The 21,950-nt window shown below is 50.6% G+C and overlaps 1 protein-coding gene across 2 annotated transcripts; it reads left to right on the forward strand.

The window, feature by feature from the left end:
• The first annotated feature begins 234 nt into the window (after window positions 1-234).
• Window positions 235-17,828, forward strand: CTSE (cathepsin E). 2 transcript variants are annotated; one of them, XM_080824643.1, is made up of 9 exons: window positions 235-412; window positions 1,058-1,214; window positions 1,766-1,883; window positions 2,869-2,987; window positions 4,894-5,093; window positions 6,974-7,096; window positions 8,290-8,431; window positions 8,513-8,611; window positions 17,295-17,828. In XM_080824643.1, the coding sequence occupies exons 1-9, from the start codon at window positions 342-344 to the stop codon at window positions 17,391-17,393; spliced, it is 1,128 nt and encodes a 375-aa protein (XP_080680769.1). In that variant the 5' UTR covers window positions 235-341; the 3' UTR covers window positions 17,394-17,828. The 2 variants fall into 2 exon arrangements, with proteins under 2 accessions (XP_080680769.1, XP_080680768.1); XM_080824642.1 differs by lacking the exon at window positions 17,295-17,828 and adding an exon at window positions 11,492-12,254 and having other exon boundaries at window positions 279-412.
• Window positions 17,829-21,950: the final 4,122 nt, after the last annotated feature.

Consider the following 21,950-nt stretch of genomic DNA (forward strand, 5'->3'; position numbering starts at 1 on the left):
ACCCAAACTTCTGGAGAAGTTGAACCTGCACCGCCGTCCTTCTCTTAGAGGGTGCACAGACCCCCAAGCCCCACCCCAGACCCACGAAGCCCGCGCCCCTGCCCCTGCAGGAGGGAAAGGGGGGCTGAGGGGAGGAAGGGAAACGCCCCGTCATGCTCGCTCTGTTTGTTCTGGGCCTGGCCATTGACGCAAGAGGCCTTATCATTGGGTCCTCAGGCTGGGCTGGGCAGGGCAGATCTGAGAGTTCGGGCAATTCGTCCCCGCTGGCTTGCGGGAGAGAGGAAAGGAGAGGGGCTGGGGAAGGCCGCGGCAGAGCAAGGAAGAAGCTGCCGGCAGGGCCCATGATGAAGACACTCGTTCTTTTGCTGCTGGTGCTCTTGGACTTGGGGCTGGCTCAACAGCGGCTCCACAGGTGAGGCCACGTCCCCAGCACCCGGTCCCCAGACCCCATCCAGCGGGCGCCGCTACCTGCCCTCGAGCTTAGGGCTGCCCTGGGAGAGGAAAGCTGACGGGGAAATAAAGAGGAGAGAGAAGGGAAAGTGGCCGTCTGGTGTTGGCCTTGACCTCCAGCCCATGACAAACCATCCCTCTGCCCTGACCTCTGATGGAACTCCCTGGCCAAGCCCCAGGGAGCTTCTCACACTAGTCGAGAACGGGAGCCCGCAGCTGTGGTTGGGGGCTCGGAGGACCGAGCATGTCCCCGAGGGACTGACCGTGGCTGCCCCCAGGAGTCTTTCTCTCCCTTTAAATCAATCCTTTATGAGGTTCACGCACAACTGCGGACCATTTTCCTAGACGACTTCAAAGAGCTCATCTCTGAGAGGGAGGCCCACTTCAAGTCTAAGTTCTAAGACTCTTCAGGAGCAGAGACAAGACTGATAGGCCTGGGGCAGAGAGGGCACGAATTCTGGCCAACCGTGGCCAATTCTGGCAACTCCGCTGCCTTGCAGATCTCCTCCTGTGTAATTTCGCAGTTTACCTCTGGAAGAATGGGGTGGGAAGTGGGGAGGGTCTGAGGCAGAACTGCACCCGTGTCTCACACGGGCTTTGTCCTCAGGGTGCCCCTCAGGAGACGACAGTCCCTCCGGAAGAAGCTGCGCGCACGGGGCCAGCTCTCTGAGTTCTGGAAATCCCAGAATTTGGATATGATCCAGTTCACTGAGTCCTGCACGATGAACCAGGAGGCCAACGAGCCCCTCATCAACTACTTGGATGTGAGGCACTCCTGGGGCAGGGGCTGGGGAGGGGGGAGAGGGGAGGATGGCTTGGCCTCTGGGCATGGCCAGTGTCAGGTCAGCGACACTGAAGGCCAGGGTGGATTTCTCTTCTAGGATAACCCATAGGGACCGATCCCCTGGGTCCCCGTGGATTTGACCGAGCGAGCCCCAATGCGTCCAAATGGGCAGAGCTCTCTGCAGGAGAAAAGGCCTCCCTAACAGAAGGGCCCTGCTCTGTGTCCTCCGCCAAATGATTTAACTTTCAGGAGCTTCCCCTCCCTGATGGTAGAACAAAGGCATTACAAGTCGTCTGTCTTGCTCACAAAGCAATTAAGAGAAATAATGCAAATGAGAGCTAAAGAAGTAGTAGGGGGCGGGAGACTTGATGTCCCCTCTGTCTGCTCCTTCTACTTTCTGTTGCCACTCCCCAGGCTCTGGTCTGTGTTAACCCAGGCTCTGGTCCCAGAGAGCTCTCCCAAGGCCCCCTGGTGAGCACCTCCCCCTTTCCCACCCCCCACCCTCTGCTCCCTTCCCTCCCTCCCCTATAGATGGAATACTTCGGCACCATCTCCGTGGGCTCTCCGCCGCAAAACTTCACAGTCATCTTCGACACTGGCTCCTCCAACCTTTGGGTCCCCTCTGTGTACTGCACCAGCCCAGCCTGCAGTAAGTAGGGCCGGGAGCCCCAGCAGGGAGTGGCAGCTGGGGTCTGGCACTCTGGGGGAGGGGGCCTTGACTTCCAGAAACTGGCATGCATGCCACACCACCTTCCCCTCTCCACCTTGAGTCTGCTCTGGGAGTGCCTATGGTAGAAACAGTGCTGGGCCAGGGAGAGAGCTAAAATTTGACTGCTAGCCAAGCTAGCAACTCTCATACAGATCAGAATTAATAGGAGAAAAAACAGCCACGGAAAATACAAACTCAGTACAAATCTTTGAATACACAATGACTCACTCTCTTTGGAACACCCAAAACAATGTTAGGGGTAGGGAGAGTTCCATTCAAATGGCTGTTTCTGGGCGGGTGGGTGGGCTAGGTTCCAAGGCTGCCTATTCACCTGCTTCAAGAGGGTTTGGTGGCCCATCCCAGGATATCAGAGGTGCGACTGGTGGGGCACAACGTAGGGGTGGGTCCATTGGCCCAGAGGTAACTCAGGCGTCTTTGTTAGCATTGGAAAGGGTAGAGCTAAAGACAGATGCCCGAGTCTGTTCTGGATAAGTTCTAGAGACTTGATGCCTCAGAAAACCTCAGGTTAGGTGTCTACAGGCTAAGCAAGAAATTGAGAATCGTTGCCTGGAATGGGGTTTGTTTACCCCTGGTTTCTTTTGAATGCCAGGCTTTGACCCACACTAGTCGACAGAGACTTCTGCTGGCATCTGATACAGGACGCTTATCTCGGTGTGCCTCATGAGGTCACTGTGGGTGGTCATGTTTGCCCAGAGATGACTAGTGGGTCCCTGATTAGGCCACAACACGTGGCCTACAAGTAACCTACAAGTAACTCACTAAGGTGGGCCATGGCCAACCTTTCTAGAGGCCTCCACTCCATCTTGGGAGTTGAGGGAAGAGAGCTTGCATCTGTGGGGTATCAGGGCAGGAAGAAGGGAGTGAGCTGGCAGCCCAGGCAACAGCAGCATCCTTGCTTTTCCAGAGACACACACCAGGTTCTACCCTTCCCAGTCCAGCACATACAGCACACTGGGGAGTCATTTCTCCATTCAGTATGGGACCGGGAGCTTGTCTGGAATCCTCGGAGCGGACCAAGTCTCTGTGAGTACAATTCCTTCATGTCTTCTCTTTTGGACAGAAGCTTGGGAAACAGAATATTCTTCAGAGCCATTAGGGGAACACATTCAGATCTGCCTCAGGAAGAGGTGGAAACAAGGAACTGGCTTCCAGGGAAAGGGAGAAGCCCGGCCAGGCGGGAGTAGCCCTTCCTGCTTGAGATCATGGCAGCGGGCCAGTCTGCTCAGGGTGCTGGGCTCTAGAGTGGCAGCAAGGACGAATTCCACAGAGAAACGGTGCACAGGGAATGCGTTAAGGCAAGAAGAAGAAAGGAGAAGGAGACGGAGGAAGGAGAGGGAAGAAGGAGAAGAAAAAGAAGAAGAATGAGTCAAAGATGCTCTCAGTGCAATAAGGCAAGAAAAAAGAAAATACAGGCATTAAGATTGTAAAAGAAGAAACTATACTGTCATTATTCAGATATGACAAAATTCTATATGTAAAAAGTCCAAAAATATCTACAAACCATTTGGGTTTAATAATTATTTAGCAAAGTTGCTAAATACTAGATTAACAAAGCACTTCTATTTCTGAATATCAGGAAAAACAAATAGAAAATAGATTTCAGAGACATTTGTGATTACATCAGAAACATCAAATACCTACAAGTAAACTTAACAGCAACCAAAAAAATGTGCAAGATCTCCACTCTAAAAACTGCAAAACATTAGTGAGTGAAATTAAGGAAGACCTACATAAATTGAAAATGACTCAGTATTTCATGACCCAGTATTATAGACAAGTCAAATTTTTTTCAAATCCACCTATATATTTAATGTCACCTCAGTCCAAACAATAGCGATTCTTATTAGAAATTGATGAGCTAATTCTAAAATGTATATGGATACGTAATACACCAAGACAATCTAGATGAAGGGAAACACTACGAATATTAAGGCCTACTTTAAAGCTGTACCAGTGTGGTATTGGCACAAGATAAGCCAATGGACAAATGGAACAAAATGGGAAATTCAGAAACTATTCTGAATTCTGTTGACCATGAAAACTGCAGGGGAGGAAATGAGCGTGTATTTATTAAATACAGTGCGAGGTCCTTTGGATCGCCACATAGTTAAATTAAACTAAAATTAAAGTTAAAAGAAAAAATCTTGACTCTGACCTCACACGTTATCAAACTTCCAATACATTGTAGATGTTTTACCTCTAGGCGTGGATATGTCCAACAGAGGTCTGCATGCGTGTCCACCAGAGGACATGTCCAGGCAGCACTGTTAGCCAGAGTCTAGACAGGACACAACCCAAATTCCCAGCAATGGCAGAATGGATAATGACAGTGTATTCATACCATGGGATACTAATGACAATGAACGAGATTACAACATAGTGCCTGGAAGCCAGCAGACGGGTGTTCTTGAGGAAAGGTACAACCAGTTCGCAGGGTGCCTGAAGCTGCTTCCAGTCTGGGAGCTCGCTGACCAGGGTAGGTTTGTGAAAACTCACCCAATGGCACACTTAGGATTTCTGCATTAAATCTCCATTTTTTTAAAAGATTTTATTTATTTGAGAGAGAGAGAGATCACAAGTAGGCAGAGAGAGGCAGGCGGGGCGGTGGGGGGTGGGGCATCAGACTCCCCGCTGAGCAGAGAGGCCCCATGCGGGGTTCTATCCCAGGACCCTGAGATCATGACCCAAGCTGAAGGCAGAGGCTGAACCCACTGAGGCATCCAGGTGCCCCTAAACTTCAATTTAAAAAAAAAAAGTTTACACAAAGAACATTGAGGGTGTGGGAACGTGGTGAAACCACTGGGCTCCTGTAATCAAGGAAAGCTGGGTGGGGGAAGAATTCGCTTCAGACCAGAGGGAATATCCGGGAATCTGAGACTCTGTGCCAGAGACCTCCCGTGCAGTTTTCTTTCGGGCTCTCTCCCGTCAGGTGGAAGGACTGGTTGTGGTCGGCCAGCAATTTGGAGAGAGCGTCACGGAGCCCGGCCAGACCTTTGTGAACGCAGAGTTTGATGGCATTCTGGGCCTGGGCTACCCCTCCTTGGCTGTGGGAGGGGTGACCCCGGTGTTCGACAACATGATGGCGCAGAACCTGGTGGATATACCCATGTTTTCTGTGTACATGAGCAGGTAGGCCCGTCAAGCCCACCAAGGTGAAGGTCAGTGACAACCACAGGGAGATAACATGGTGCAGCCAAGGGAGCATCAGCCCTCGCAGTCGGACGCCTGGTGTGGGTCCCTTGCTTCACCTATTACCAGCTGCGTGTGACCTTGGGCTTACCCTCTCTGGGCATTGAAGAAAGGGGGCTTGCCTTACTTTGTAAACTGTAGTGCACTGAGCCAATGGGAGGAATCTCTGGGGTTGGCTCTTCGTTGGTGCAGTAAATAAATATTTATCAAGTTCCTATTACGTGCCGACCACGGTGTCAGGCACCGGGAGCACCGGGAGACCAGGAAGCCAGTCCCTGCCCTCGGAAAGCTGGTTTCCCATGGGAGGAGGTGGAAAAAATTCAAAAGGAAGCTGATGATAAAATAATGGGTTTTTAAGGGCATAATAAGATGCAGAATTTATTTAATATAGACTGAAAAAGGAAGGAAATTCTAACTCAGGCTACCAGAGGATGAACTGTGAGGACCTTAAGTGAAACGAGCCAGTCATAAGAGGACAAATACCGCCTGATTTCATTTACGGGAGGCTACCTGGAGTCTCACATTCACAGAGACAATAGAATGGTGGTTGCCAGTGTGGGGGGAGGGGAAACAGGAAGTTGCTGTTTAATGAGAAGTTCGGGACTCCCGAACACGGGACAGGGGCTTACGAGAAGATGGGGTAAGCTGAGTGGCCTGTGGCCACTCTTGCCTGGGATCCTGAAAGGGTCATCTCACCTTCATCCCTACGTAGGACAGAGATTTCTGACCTTTCTGTGTGACCTCCCCTGTGTGATCTGGCCTCAGCTTACCCTGTTTTCTCATAAGCCCCTGTCCCTTGTTCTCCACTTCCACGCGGAGAGTCTTGAATTTCCTTTATTAAGCTGCATGGCTGAGGTTGGGCCCACCCCGGGCAGAGCTGGGAGCAAGAGGGCAGCTTGCCCAGACCCTTCTGCCGCCCCCCTGTAGAGCTTCCTGCTCCCTTCCAGCCCAGAAAGACAGGGGGGAGGATGGGAAAGGGCGAAGCCTTTGCCGTCTGGCTGACCTGGACTGAAGCCCCGAGTCTCAGTTTCCTCAGATGGACGCGAGGTTGATGTATGAAATAAATAGGATGAAGCAGGTAAAATTCTCCACCCAGGGCCCTGCACAAAGGCCGCCAACAAGCGGGAGTCCTTGCCCCCACCTCCCTAAATCCGCTTTCCTAAGATGCCCACAATACCTGGTTCCTTTCCCCTTTACCCCTGTGCCTCGCGGCGCCCTGAGTTTTGTATTTTTCTGATTCTTTTCCTCCTAAAAATGAATCCGTTTCATGTCCTATTTCCCCAGAATCCTGTTAGGTGCCAGATGATAGTCTGAAAAAGCAGCACCAAGGAAAGTAAATAAATTTTCCAGCTCTAGTAAGTCATGTTGCATTCCCGTTAAGGCTTCCTTACCTTGGGACGCCGGGATGAGTCATACGGAAACTCCAGGCACCGTCAAAACAAAAGTGGGAAAGATACTTAGGGGAAAAGGCTTTTGGGGGTGGGACACATAAGTCACATGTGTGTGCACACCCCAGTGGTCCTAGCCTCGGTTCTGCATGAGTTCTGCATGACCGAGCAGCTGTCCCCATCTACTTCCTTCCTTGCCCTTTTATCAAAGAAGCAAGAAGACGTTCACAAACGATCAGGCAGAGCTATTTCTATACTTCCATCCTTTTGCTCAAAAAGGCCCAGATTAATCAACTTGCAGTAATCAGGAGCCCTGATCTCAAAGCCCAGGCTGATATTTCTGCCTGTCTAGATGCTTGAGGTAGGCGACCAGCTTGTTCCTATGGTATCCCAGAGGCCCTTCCCCGATGATCTGCCTTTCTTTCCGTGTAGTGACCCAGAAGGCGGTGCGGGGAGCGAACTCATTTTCGGAGGCTATGACCCCTCCCATTTTTCTGGGAATCTGAACTGGGTCCCTGTCACCAAGCAAGGCTACTGGCAGATTGCCCTGGATGCGTGAGTATTCTCCCCAACGTAGTTATGGTACGAGGCAAGAACTCAAGACGGGCACAAGGCAAATCGGGTTCAGTGAGTTGACCTGAATCAGCGTGCTTGTCGCCCGGAGAGGAGCCAGGGGGCCTCGCCGCGTGAGGCTGGAAATGTGGAGGTGCAGGGGGGGCCGCGGTTGCCAGGGCAGTAGGCACGCGGTACCCCGTCTCAGCTTCCCTCCTGGTCCACATGCTGCCCCCTCAAGTCAACAGACGATAAATACAAACCCTCCGCCAATTACCTGGGGCTCGTTTCACATTAATTCACACACAGGGCCAGGGGTGGGTGACACGGGGTACAGGAGTGAACTGGACTCAGATTTCGCCTCCATGAAACATGTCCAGAGGATCATACACACACACACACACACACACACACACACACACATGTCCCACTACCATCGTGAAATGGACGGTGGTCAGTGGTCTGAAAGATGTGCCACCAAAGTGGCCCAACAGACGGGGCGGGACGGCTCCTATTCTCCTCAAGCAGGGGTTTCCCAGAGGAGGTGACCCGGACTGGGCCTTGACTTACATACATGCAGACATGGGGTGGGGGGCGCATGGGGCAATCAGGGACATGGGACCAGATGCCTGTCACATACCGAGCACTGTGTCAGATAATGCAGGAATTTAAAGAAATGCAATTCACGCTTCAATTCTGCCAAGGACACGTTTCTGTGAGGTGAGAGCCTGTGCTAGCCACGAGGGACAGAACAGCGGAAAGCCTCAGGGCTCACTGTCTGCTGAGAGTTTTTCAAGCCAGCGGGGCTAACCTACTTATGGGTCATGGTATCATTTTAGGGGATCATCACGTACATTTTTAATGAAATGGAATAAAATAGAAGATATCAGAGTGCACTTCACATACTAAGGTTAAGCCCTATTTTGTGAAATTTTTATATTGTGTGTGTGTGTGTGTGTTTGTGTACGGGGTCCAAAAGTAAATGTATTTCCTGCTATGGATCTTGGTCACAGAAAAACTGACAAATATTGATGGGTGAGACCGTCAGACTGGGTATCATTACGGTATGTTTGAGAGCCCGGCAGAGGGTGACAGCCGCTGGGGAGCCTGGGGAACTCCAGGGCCGAGGGGAAGGGGGACTGATGGGGTGGAGACAGGGGTGAGGGGTTGGCTGATGACATTTCTTTTGTCCTCAGAATCCAGGTGGGAGGCGCGGTGATGTTCTGCTCCGAGGGCTGCCAGGCCATCGTGGACACGGGGACTTCCCTCATCACAGGCCCCTCGGACAAAATCAAGCAGCTGCAGAAGGCCATTGGGGCAGAACCCATGGATGGAGAAGTCCGTGCCTGCTGGGTAGGGAAGAGGCGGGAGCAGGAGAGGGGGAAGGTCTCTAAATGGGTCCTCTGTGTTGTGTTTTAGTACGGGGTGGAGTGTGCCAACCTCAACGTCATGCCGGATGTCACCTTCACCATCAATGGTGTCTCCTACACCCTCCAACCAACCGCCTATACCCTGCTGGTAAGAACGGTTTCCTCATTCTGCAAGTCATAGGGCCTCCCCCACCAGCCCACCACTTCCTCTTTTCAGTCGCCTGCACTCAGGCTGCATTTACCCCAAGCCCCCCTCCCATCTTCTCCTGCACCGAAGGGGCGTTCCCTCCAGAAAGGACAGAGCTGTCTGTGGTAGCAAGATGGCCAGGCTGGTTCCCTCTCAGTTCCCGTCCTGCCACAAGGCAGCAGCAAACCTTGGACAAGCCATTTAGTGACGTTTTCTGACAGGATTATAGACTTTTCAACGAACAAAAGTTTAGCCCCTCAAACACCCGGTAAGATTGGATACTATTATCCCATTCTGTGGATGAGGATATCGAGTCCCGGAAAGTTAGGAGGCTCAAGATATGAGCTACTTGGGGAGGAGGGACGGAATGAGGTTGTAATCACGTTCAGATGAACATTCTCCTCAGACAAGAAAGTGTCTTTCATTGCAGTAGATTCCTAAGTTTGTAGGGTGAGGTAGAATTCCCCAGAAAAGGAATCCCTGGGGGAAACCTGTGATCTCTTCACACCACAGTTGGCCCAGATTTTCAATGTCACATGTGGTCCTTTGGTGACACTCAACATACTGACTTTATCGGAGAGTCACCCACAGGCCCAGGGTGATTGCATCAGAATGGAGGTGCTAAGGTGTAGACACTTTAGGGACTTAACTACCCCCCATACCTTGATCTCCATTAACCCCTTCCCCAAGCCGCCAAGCATAAACAGACAGTGCAAGTGAAAACAAATGTTCTTTTAAAGTTTTTATTTAAATTCCAGTTAGTTAACATACAGGGCAATAATAGTTCCAGGCGTACAATATGGCGGCTCTCCACTTCCATACCACCCAGTAGTCAACACAAGTGCCTGCCTTCATCCTCATCACCTGTCTCACCCATCCCCCCACCCAACTCCCCTCTGGTAACCATCAGTTTGTTCTCCGTAGTTAAGAGTCTGTTTCTTAGTTTACCTCTCTTTCTCTATCCTTTCCTCTTTGCTCATTTGTTTTCTTTCTTAAATTCTACAAATGAATGTGATCATATGATAATTGTCTTTCTCTGACTTACCTCGCTTAGCATTATACCCTCTAGCTCCATCCACAACATCGCAAATGTCAAGACTTCATTCTTTTTATGACTGAGTAATAGTCATCTATTTATATATATATCCCACATTTTCTTTATCCATTCATCAGTCTGTGGACACTTGGGCTGTTTCTGCAACTTGCCTATTGTCTATTGTGGAAAATGCTGCTATAAACATCGGGGGGCATGTATCTCTTTGAATTAGTATTTTTGTATGCTTTGGATAAATACTTAGTCGTGCAGTTGCATAAAAATCCTAGAAGAGAACACAGACAATAACCTCTTTAACACTGGCCACAGCAACTTCTTTCTAGATATGTCTCCTGAGGCAAAGGGGGAAAAAAACAAAAATAAACTATTGGAAACTCATCAAAGTAAAAACTTTCTGCATGGCAAAGGAAACAATCAACAAAACTAAAAGGCAGTCTACAGAATGGGAGAAAATATTTGCAAATGCCAATAAAGGGTTAGTATCCAAAATACATAAAGAACTTATAAAACTCAACACCCCAAAAACAAATAATTCAATTAAAAATGGGCAGAAGGCACAAGTAGACATTTCTCCAAAGAAGACATCCAGTTGGCCAACAGACACATGAAAAGGTGTTCAACATCACGGATCATCATGGAAATGCAACTCAAAACTACAATGAGATGTTATCTCACACATACCAGAATGGCTAAAATCAACAAAGCAAGAAACAACAGGTATTGGAGAGGATGTGGAGAAGAGGGAACCCTCTTGCACTGATGATGGGATTACAAACTGGTGCAGCCACTCTAGAAAACAGTATGGAGGGTCCTCAGATAGGACTACCCTATGATCCAGCAATTGCACTACTAAGAAAACAAATTTTTGCTTTAAAACACAGCTTCATGTCAAGCCCCCTAAGCTTCTCCGACAAAGGGATTCTGGAGATGCCACTATGAACACCACAATGGGGACAAGCTAGACACTAGCTGTGCCAAGCTCATCAGCCTGTATACCCACTGGCCCCCTGGAACCCCTGTGCTCTCCCACCTGCACGCTATGTGAGTCCCTGCCCACCCCACCTCCTTCCCATTGCCCAGCGTGGTGCCCTTGTCCTTTCCTGCCGGCAGATTTCAATCAGAGCCCCCTCAGTCAGTCAAGGATGCTGTAACAGCATTGCGTGGTCATCCCCTTCCTCTCCAGAAGGTGCATTAAGCCCTCCATAAACTTCCCAGACACTCCTCAGCAACCTCAAATCTTAAACGGTTGTTGGAAAGACCACACCTGCCTAGTAGACCCCAAGTCTTTGCCAAACTGAAAAGTAAGTTTGGGGGAAGTAACACTCTTTCCACAGGACACTGGATGCCTACCTGCCCTGTTCTTCCCCCAGAATATCAAGAAAACAGCTGTGTAATTTCTCTCCTCAAAAAACGAAGTTGGGCTTCACTAGAAACTAAAGAAACCGGAATTTAAGCCAAGATCTTTTAAAGCCAACCCTTTTGCTCTTGCGGTCATGCAACAAGGTTTCACTTTTTCCAGTTGTAAAATGGGAGGCAGGGGGCATGTATGAGAGATGAACAGTTCTCAGAATTGTAGAACTTAGAAGCCCAGGTCCACAGATACGAGACTGTGCAGACACTTTGCTGAGCAAACAAGTGGAGGGGTGTAGAGCGGGAGGAAGATCCAACGAGCCAACACTGTGACTGTCCAAGGCCATTCGGTATAGTCACCACCACTACCACACAGTACAGCCCTCCTACTTCCCTTTTCTCCCTCTACGCCACTTACACCTTCTTTCCCACCTCAGGACTTTGTGGATGGAATGGAGTTCTGCAGCAGTGGCTTTCAAGGGCTTGACATCCAGCCTCCCGCTGGGCCCCTCTGGATCCTGGGAGATGTCTTCATTCGGCAGTTTTACTCGGTCTTCGATCGTGGGAATAACCGCGTTGGGCTGGCCCCGGCAGTCCCCTAAGTTACAGCCTTGTGCCTTGTGCCTGCCTGCCCGACACCCCTTGGAAATCCAGCTGCGCCCATTAGGTTGGGGCACCCTTCACGGTGGTCAAAAAGTCATTTTCAGGAAGCTACAGTTCTAGAGTTGCAACTTGAATTAGGTCCAAAGAGAGTAAGAACACACACACGCACACACACTGACACACTTCACACACACACCTCACACACACCCGCGTGCACCCACCTCCACCCCCATCATGATGGAAGCATTAAGTTGTAAGACCATATTTTCTATTGTTGCTAACATTGCCTTTTGGAAATCTCCAGACATGTACACAAGCAGAGATTGTACACAGAGATTATCTGCACGTGGCCAGGCCTGTTTTATCAGTACCTGCCACCCCTCCTTTCCCCAGCCCACCTGCCTGCATTATCCTGAAGCAAATTCCTAGCATCACATCATAAATCATCACATCCAAGATTTATCCATAAATCCTTGTAATACTCTTAAATAGGCAATCAGTGTTCAGATATTCCCCATTGTCTGGGAAATGTTGGGTCATTTTTATCGGTGACTTGTGTGTATCAGGATGCAAATAAAATTCAAAGGTGAACTGTCTCTAGTCGATCGCATTCTGAATTTTGCAGGTTGAAAGCCTGAGATATCCGGCGATGTGGCTCTCTGAGTCTGTCTTTCCCACAAAATGGCGGTGGGCTCTAGAGCCTGGTTTTGCGGCAATAATATTTCATCCACAGTGCCGGGCACATTCCCTAGCAGCCCATCAGGAGGCAGATCATGCCTGGAGCCTCTTTACTCACAAGGTTAGGACTGATGAGTGGGTTCGGAAGCTGTTGGGCTCACGCATCCATCCATGACCAATTTCCTTCGACTGATTTCCTTCAGCATTTCACCCAAAGATTTCAGCAACCACTAATTATCATTGCTGAGATCCACGCTATCATTAGGGCTGCAAAACAGAGCTTTTTTTCTAATTCTACCTTTTTTTTCTCCAGGTTTTTTGTTTTGTTTTGTTTTGTTTGCCACAGTTCTGTTTAAAAAAAAAAATGTGTTCATCAACTATTTGCTTACTATTAGGTATCGTTCATACAGGAAAGGCAAGCTTACTTAGCTTTTCCCCCTTATTTACCAGCTTTCAGAAAAGTGAGTGTGCTTCAACTTACTGTAGTCTTTTCAATATTCAAAGCACCCCACACTTAGCCAGAAGGTGCCCCTTCAAGGTAGTTTCTGTGAACTTTTGACTTGACCCCAATAAGAAAAGATATTCTAGGCCCAGTCCCAAGGAATCCTGGTTCCTGATTGTGTGCTCTTAAGTTTATTGTAAATGAAAATATTTCAGAATGTGCAAGGAGAGGGCATGGGGAGAGAAGGATTCTGAATGAACCCTTTTCTCCTATGGGGCCACAGGGCCCATCCTGAGGGAGCTGACATGGTAAATCCAGGTCCAAGTTGCATCCTGGTGGGATGGTGGGATCTATTCTGGTGGGATCTATTGTCACCAGGAACATGACTTTCTTTTCCTTCCTTTTGCTCTTGCTTTTTGCAAAATGCAAGTAAGGATTTTCTTATTAAAAAGTAAGTGAAAGTCCTCAATGATCTTAACCCCCAAAGACAAGCATTATTATTAATTTGAAGTTTTCTTTTTTTTTAAAGATTTTATCCATTCATTTGACAGAGAGAGAGATCACAAGTAGGCAGAGAGGCAGGCAGAGAGAGAGGAGGAAGCAGGCTTCCCACTGAGCAGAGACCCCGATGCGGGGCTCAATCCCAGGACTCCGGGACCATGACCTGAGCCGAAGACAGAGGCTTTAACCCACTGAGCCACCCAGGCGCCCCTAATTTGAAGTTATTTTATGCAGACTTTGTATACACAGAGATAGCCATAGGTAAGGAATTATTTTTTTCCTGCAAAAAAAGGAATCATAGGGGTGCCAGGATGGCGCAGTCAGTTAAGTCTCTGCCTTCAGCTCAGGTCATGATCCCAGGGTCCTCAGATCGAGTCCCGCATCGGGCTCTCTGCTCATTGAGGAATCTGCTGCTCCCTCTCCCTCTGCTGCTTCCCCTGCTCGTGCTCTCACTTTCATGTGCTCTCTCTCCCTCAAATGAATAAACAAAAAATTGGGGGGAAAAAAAGAGGGGGCGATGCTACACACTCTTGTGTCTAAACTGCTCACGTAACAGATTACACACCAGCACCGTCAGCTCTTGGAACATCTTGGAACATCTGCACGGTGTCTGTTTATTGATCAAATGCTCTCTTAATGAACATTAGATTCATTTGGGTTTAATTCAACCCAATCCCATAAATATTTATTTTGTGCCAGGCACTGAGTAACTCTACAATCCGTAGGACAGATCCCAGCTGTCACTTTTGGCACAGAGGTCATGGAAGACACACCAGGTTTGTGTTTGAACTTGGACCTGGATTCACATTTGTGCCCTGCCTGGATCAATCTGGTGACCTTGGCTAGTGATTTCATGTCTCTGAGATGTCCACCTCCCAGAGCTATGGGTTTTCCTAGATAGAAGGACTTAGCTCATCATGATAACTCCCCTCCCCCTTTAAGTATGAAGTCATGGTGATCCCAGCTTCACACATAGACACACACACTTTTTTGGTTTTGTTCATTCTTTTTTTTTTTTTTTTTTTACTAAATTATTACTTCCAGAGTTAATTCAGAGCAGCCTGATCCAAATAAACTATCAAAGGAATATACTAGAGCAGTCAGCATCGCAGGCTCCGGAGTCGTACAGGCCTGGGCTGGCTTCTCGATACCAGTTGTGGGAGCTCTGCACCTCAGTTCTTTCATCTGTAAAATGGGCATGTTAACAGTAACCACTTCATGGGTTATTGTGAGGATCCAAAAGCTACAGTGCATATGTGTAAACACTCATCACCCAGGGACCAGACCCACACCCAGCATGGACAAACCTCACACAGGGCAGAAGGTCCTAGAGCAAAAAAGCTTTATGACTCCTCTAAAACAAGCACCCAAGAGCCGTGCGGGAGGCCACCGGCACATAGCATCCCAGCAGGCTTTCTCCCTAAAGGTGATCTCCACGCAGCGGGCTCCCCTGATGGATTGTATGTGCCTCCATGTCCCTGCGGACCTGCGGCCTGAGTGCTGGAGGCCTGGGGCTCTGTGCCCACAGGAAGTGAGAGCAGGCCCGAGGCTGCTGAGAGCCAGTTCTGCTCTGCGTGCGCTGTCTCTCCAGGCAGAAGTGGTGCTTTCTGTCTGTGTGGACTAAACTCTGCTGGTTCGGTACCGGCTTAGCCCTGTGGGCTTCCCAAACCTGACCTTTGCTCTTCGAGACCCTCATATCCGTGCTGTTACCCCTGAAACTCAGGTCCTTGTCCCGTGTCCCATGTCTGATCCTAGGTCACAAACCTCTCAGTGGTAGGTCAAGAGTTTGGGCCAAGCTTCTGCACCCTGGGAATCCGATAAAGGATGTGTATTCAGTTCCCCGGAGCTGCCATGAAACAGTGCCACAATGGGGTGGCTTAAAGCTACAGGAACGGACCAGCTCACGGCTCCCAAAGCTAGAAAGCCAAGATCAAGGGCTCAACAGGGCCATTATCTCTCTGAAACCCGTAGGGGAGAATCTTCCTTGCCTCTCCCAAGCTTCGTGCAACGGCTGACAGTCCTTCCCATTCCCTGCCTTACAGCGGCGACACTTCAGTCTCTGCCCGGTGGTCCCCTGTGCGTCTGTCTTTGTGTCTCTTCTCTTCTAAGGACACAGCTGTATTGGCTAAGGGCCTCCCTACTCTAGTACGAGCTCATCTCAACTTAACGAACTGCATCTTCCAAGACCCTCTTTCCAAATGAGGGACTGGGGCTTATGACTCAACACGTATTTGGGGGAAACACAATTCAACCTGTAACAGATGTGTCACTAACCAGCGGCTCTTATGTGTTTATTTTCGGCTGTTCAAAGTCCTTTCAGGAGCTTTTGGTATCTTGTCCTTCTTCCCTTTCTTCTCTTTGTTTCCCCCCTCAAAAAAAAAAAAAAAAATCTGTGAATTAGAGCAGGTTTTATTACCCTGTTCTTTAAATGAGGAAACTGGAGGGATGAAATAAGGAAATGACTTGTCAAAAGTAGTAATGAAATTAGAATCCACGTCTCCAGGCCCCTCACCCCTGTTGCTAATTTTTTTTTTTTTAAAGATTTCACTTATTTATTTGCCAGAGAGAGCATGCGTGCACAAGCAGGGGGAGAGGCAGGCAGAGAGAGAAGCGGGTTCCCAGCTGAGCAAGGAGCCCGATGCAGGACTCGATCCCAGGACCCCGGGATCATGACCTGAGCTGAAGGCAGCCATTTCACCAACTCAGCCAGCCAGGCATCCCCTCTGCTTCTAATTTATACCCCTTCCCCCAAGCCCAGGTATCTGTCAGTTCAGGATGTCTCCAGGGCAAGGATGACAGGTAGATTTTGGTCATTCCCCCCAATAATAGTTACCTTTTAAAATAAAAATGCATGTGCTGCCGACAAGTCCACAGTCGCTGATCCCAAGAAGCTCCAGACAGCTTCCTCCTGTCTGTGGAAGAAAGACCCCGCTATGAGGGTTCCAGGTTCAGGGAACCTGCTGTGTCTGGGCTGGGCATCACCTCTTTTGAGGAGTCGTCCCTCTCCTGTTCCGTGTGAGGCTGGCGGGCCGGCAGTCCTGTCATCAGCACCCACATTCCAGGCACAGGCCTCAGTCACACCCATCAGACTCTCTCTCTCTTTCTCTCTCTCCTGGGAAGCTGGATGTTGAGGGGCCCCACAGGGAGGACGGGTGTTGGGGCCTGGCAGGCACACGGGAGATAGCTCCCAAGTCCGCAGTGCTGAGACCGCCCCGGCTACCCTGCCTCTGTCCTTCCCAACGTCCTGTCGTCGTCTCTTCCTGCTGCTTCCGTGTCCTCGGCTGAGGAGCTCTGGCACGTGCATCTGCCACAGGAGGGTGACCAGATGACTGTCCCGCGGTGAGAGTCAGAGGTCTCAGGACTGTGAAGCCTGATCCCTTCTCTAAGTGAAGCTCGAGGGCAGGGCTCGGCCACCTGGCCGGGCAGCTCTTCCAGAAGAATTCGCACCCGTGCCTCTACCCCTCCGCCTCACCATCCGCCTCTTGCTTTTTCAACACTCGCCAGGTTATGACGTAGCACCAACTACTGTAACAGATAAACCCCGAATCGCAGTGTCTCGACACAGTAAAAGTTTCTCTTTCATATGAACCGTCTGAGGGACGAGTCACACAACTCAAGAGTGGGGATCCCTTCTGTCTCGTGGTTCCCACAGCCCTAGAATCTCAGGGTCATTCTTTGTGTCCCACAGACAAGGAGGGTGGCCGATCCCGCTGACACACCAGATCTGAAGGAGGTGAAGGGACCAGCAGGACATTTCCCTCACATCTATTCAACTCAAGCTCCATGAGGCGGGAACTCTGTCTGGTTGACGGTTCTGTCCCCCAGCTCAACCGTAACCCCTGGCCACACGTTATCTGCAGGGTGGCCTGACATGTGGGGGGCTTGAATGAACACCAGTGGCGTCTGCCTCTGCAGGCCTGCGGCTGGGATCTTTTTCTTTCTCCTGCTTCTTAAATGTGAGAGCCTTTCCAGTTCCTCCTCAGCCTTCCTCTCTCTCCTCTCTCCCCTTCCCTTAGGAGATGAGGTGCCTCTTGCGTGGGTCTGAGCCATGGACACAACCCCCGTGTCGACCTTTCCAAGCAGACGGTTTGCAAATCTCTGACTTTTTCCAGTGAAGTCTTCGGTCTTCAGTCGCCTCCCTGCGCAGTCTAACCGGAGTCCGAGCCCTCTAACGCCCTCATGTACCCAGCCCGTATGTATGGAACCCTATCCTGGCCCAAGTTCCCTAACAGAGAATTTTTTTTTTCATTCTTGAGTCAGAAGCTTCTATTTAACATTCTACTGGGACGTTCAATGTGGAGGAAACAAGAGCGGGCAAAGGGCAATGAGGTAGAGAGAGAAGGGAAAACGTACCAGAAGGTGACTCAAGGGGCGCTAGGTGGCTCAGTGGGTTAAAGCCTCTGCCTTCGGCTCAGGTCATGATCCCGGCATCCTGGGATGGAGCCCCACATCGGTCTCTCTGCTCTGCGGGGAGCCTGCTTCCTCCTCTCTCTGCCTGCCTCTCTGCGTACTTGTGATTTCTGTCTGTCAAATAAATAAATACAATCTTTAAAAAAAAAAAAAAAAAAGAAGGTGACTCAAGCCGACGCCACATTTGCAGCAAGCTCATGTGCCGCTCGCTTCCGCAGACATGGCCGCAAGGCCGTGGGGAGCGGGTGCAGCTCAGAAGGGTCCCATGACCAGGTGGCAGGGTGGCAGGTGAGCGTGAACTCTCTGCAGGCTTCTGCTTTCTCCTGTCCCCGTTGGTCAGAGTCTTGCCCGCAGGCATGAAGTCCCTGCACTTCTGATGTCTCTGGCCTCCCCAGGAGGCTGCTGGGGGACCAGGGGCTCAGCCCATCTTCCAGCCCAGATGCAGCCCCGAGTCTGCTTCTCCTGCCCTGGCGCCCTGCTTGCAGGCTCCGGGACTCACGGTGGCAGCACTGGTGGATTTGAGACGGGGAAAACGGCAGGAGCCATCACCAGAATTGCTCTGGCGGGAAGTGAGATGAGGGGCTGGGGCTGGGTGGGGCAGGGGGGTCAGGACCGAGCACTGAGCACGCGCCGCGCACTATGCGGTGGTCTGGGGACAAAAGCAAGCACAAAACAGGGAGAGCCCACCCCGGCAGACCTTCTGGCACCACACGTCCCTGGTGCCACGGAGACGTCCTGCTGGCATCTCAGCCTCACTTTAGACAAAACAGAAGCTCCCATATCCCCTTCCCATCTCTCTGTTTTCACTCTCAGCGAGGGCATCGGCATCCCCTCGGTTCTGCAGCCTCAGGGAACAGAGCCCGAGCTCATCCCGCCACCTGCCCGCGCTCCTTCCTACTCCGGCAGAACATCTCCCGTGGTAATTAAGGTTTACTGAGAGCTCGGGGCGCCCACGTGGCTCAGACAGTTAAATATCTGACTCGATTTCAGCTCAGGTCATGATTTCCAAGTTGCAGGATTGAGCCCTAGATCAGGCTCTGTACTGGGTATGGAGTCTGCTTGGGATTCTCTCTCCCTCTCCCTCTGTCCCTCCCCTACTCACATGTGTGCCCGCTCTTTCTCTCTCTCTCTCAAAAATAAATAAACAAAGTCTATTAAAAAGAAAAAAAAAGACTTCCCGCTGCCCACTGAACACGTAGCACCCCGCTCGGGGCTAGCTGGGCAGGAGGACCCCTGTGACAGTGGCTGAATGACCCAACAGTCAGGGATTGAATCTTCACAACAGCCATGTTGGTTCTTTTTTTTTTTTTTTTAAGATTTTATTTATTTATTTGACAGAGAGAGAGTACAAGCAGGAGGAATGGCAAGCGGTGGGAGAGGGAGAAGCCGACTCCCCGCTGAACAGGGAGCCTGATATGGGGCTCGATCCCAGGACCCCGGGATCATGACCTGAGCCAAAGGCAGACACTTCACCAACCGAGCCCCCCAGGCACCCTGCCATATTGGTTCTGTCACAAAACTGCCTCTACAACTTGTTTCCTTGTCCCCATATCCCTGATCATTACCTTTCACCAGGTGTATTTCAAGATCGTCATGATGCTCTGAGTCTGGTCTCTCCTCCCTCCACACACACTTCTGAAATCCAGCTGGAATCACACTTTCCCCGTGGTCCCAACTCCCCAGTTGTCCCACTGCACGCTGATGGAATCCAAGCTGATATGAGGGCTCTCCAGGGTTTGACCTCCTGTCCTCCTCTCACAACTGTTCTACTCTGGATCAAATCAAACCATCCCCACTTTCTCACTCACACGCTTTTGCTCCAAGGAACCCTTCTATCCTGTTTACAGAGGAGCAGTTTCCCCCAAATCATCCCTTTTACAACAATTGTTAAAATTCTGGTGAAGAGACGTCAGACACAGTGCCAGGAGAAACCAGATTGAAATCGCTGTCCTGCGTGGTCAGCCCTGACTCGGAGCCTCCTCTCTGCACTCTCTCCTGCCAAGCAGTCGGCACCTCCTTCCCTCCATCCACCGATCACTTCTTATGTTGAACTTGACTCCCTCCTCTGCTTATCACAATCTGTGCACGTTCATATCCTGTCCATCCTTCAAGCTCCAATTCCAATCCCTCCTTTTCACAAAGCCTTTTCCTCCTCCAAATCCTCTAAATCCCCACAGTTCCGTAGCTGCATTTCTTATTTTTTTTTCTTTTTTAAAGATTATATTTATTTTTTCAACAGACGGAGATCACAAGTAGGCAGAGAGAAAGGGAGAAGCAGGCTCCCTGCTGAACAGAGAGCCCGAAGCTGGGCTCGATCCCAGGACCCTGAGATCATGACCTGAGCTGAAGGCGGAGGTTAACCCTCTGAGCCACCAGGCGCTCCCATAGCTGCATTTCTTAAAGCATTATCAGTACCATGTCTTACTTCCACTGATCAAGTGCATGTCTCGTGCCCCAGAGGGCTGGGCATACTCAGATGACTGGATGAATGCAAGCAAGAGGGAAAGAAGGAAGGAAGTTCAGTGAAGGCAGGGTCAGGGCCGCCCCTGCAGGGGAGAGGCGGCTGGTCACCATTTTCCACTGCGGCATGTTTCAGAGGAAGAGAAGGAACGTTGCTGACCCTTGATCCATGCAGACAGAAGAAGTGGGAACTAAAGCCTGATGGTGGCTTTCAAAGGTGTTAAGGACGGTTCTGCAAACATCCCCTGAAAGTCTAAGTTTCACTCCTGTGTTCAGAGACTGTAAGGACTAGGTGAGGGGAGTTCACTTCCCCTCCCCGAACGCACCCACAACGGCAGACCCTGTGGTTGGTGACTTTTACGTGTTCTCTCCAAGAGGCTCACATATGTCTTCTCACTCTGCGGGGGTTCGTCCTCATTCCCATCCTCCCTCTCTCACACACACACATTCATTGGAAACCTGGTCTCAGGAATTCTATTCCAAAAACCAATATGGCACTGCATGTTAACTAACTAAAATTTAACTTAAAAAAAAAAAAGGAAAGGAAAATAGAAAAAAAAATCTAGTCTCAGAAAAGTAGAAGAATGTAGGGTGGGGAGGAGCCGGTGGACTCTAAAGGGCAGCCACGTAAGAACAAATGAGATCTCCTACACCGGGGTCCTCCCGCGGGTGGATGCGCGCACCCTTTCCCAGGCAAACAAAGCAGAATATGATGCGTAAACGTGCTCGGGAGTTTTTCCAGCGTGATGCCACCTGTCCACTCGTGAGCTTTGGGGAGATCCACGTGCCCTCCTTGCAGACACGTATGCTAACGGGAACGAGGGCCTGAGCTTCAGCCGGAGCTTTTGTCCCACTGAAAACTCCTTACCCAGGCTTGTCCCTTGGTGCTGCGTGTGGCAAGGTGTGGGGTTCAAGGTTACTGGCTCTGCCTCTGCGGAACGGGAGCCCAGCGGACCAGACAGACATAGACAGTACCAAAGGGGCGGGACCAGAGGATCAACGGACCCGAGGAAGCATGAGCTGAGTGAGGACCATGAAACTAAGGGACAGCCCACCAGGGAGGAAACAGCCCATCTCGGAAGGAAGGAACGTGGGGCTGGAGGGCGCCATTGAATGTGTTGCAAGCCTTAAGGAGAGCCCCGGGGAGCTGGGAACCCATTTAATGCGGGCTTGTCTAAACTCACTTTATTCCCCTTTTATCTGCCAGCCGTGGTTACCCAGGGCATGGTTCCAACAGCTCCACGGAATACCAAACTTGGCCGCGTGCTAACAGTGCTGAAAATTACCATAGTCTCTTTAAGTACTTCAGGTGGAGACACACGCCTTCATCTGAGAGCCCAGGGAAATGTCAGGACTTGCCTCCCCGTCCTAAGGAGGACAGGGTGCTGTGTGCTGTGTGCGTGCGTGCGTGTGTTTGTGTGTGTGTGTGTGTGTGTGTGTGTGCACACGCGCGCACGTGTGTGCGGTGGCCAGGTGGTGCGATGCGGTGGACAGACGGTACTAGGGTGAGGACAAGGCGTGAGGACCAGAACATCTCCCTGCCAGGCTCGTGGTGGGACTAAATCTGCAGCACATGGGAATCCAATCCTTCCACAAAGAAAAGGTCCCCTTCTTGGGGGGCTCCCAGCTGTCCCGGCAGAGGTTCCTAAACCAGCCGGAAGGTTTGCACGGTGCCCATGAACCCGTGTGTTTCCCGGCAGGCTCCGACCCGCACGCTCCCACACTGGAGCCTCCCATTCCTTGTTCCTCCCCCCGCCCCACCCTCGGGGGCCAGCATCCTGTAAACCCAATTCTCACGGGGC

The sequence above is a fragment of the Martes martes genome, assembly GCF_963455335.1.
Source record: "Martes martes genome assembly, chromosome: 15".
Classification (NCBI taxonomy): Eukaryota; Metazoa; Chordata; class Mammalia; order Carnivora; family Mustelidae; genus Martes; species Martes martes.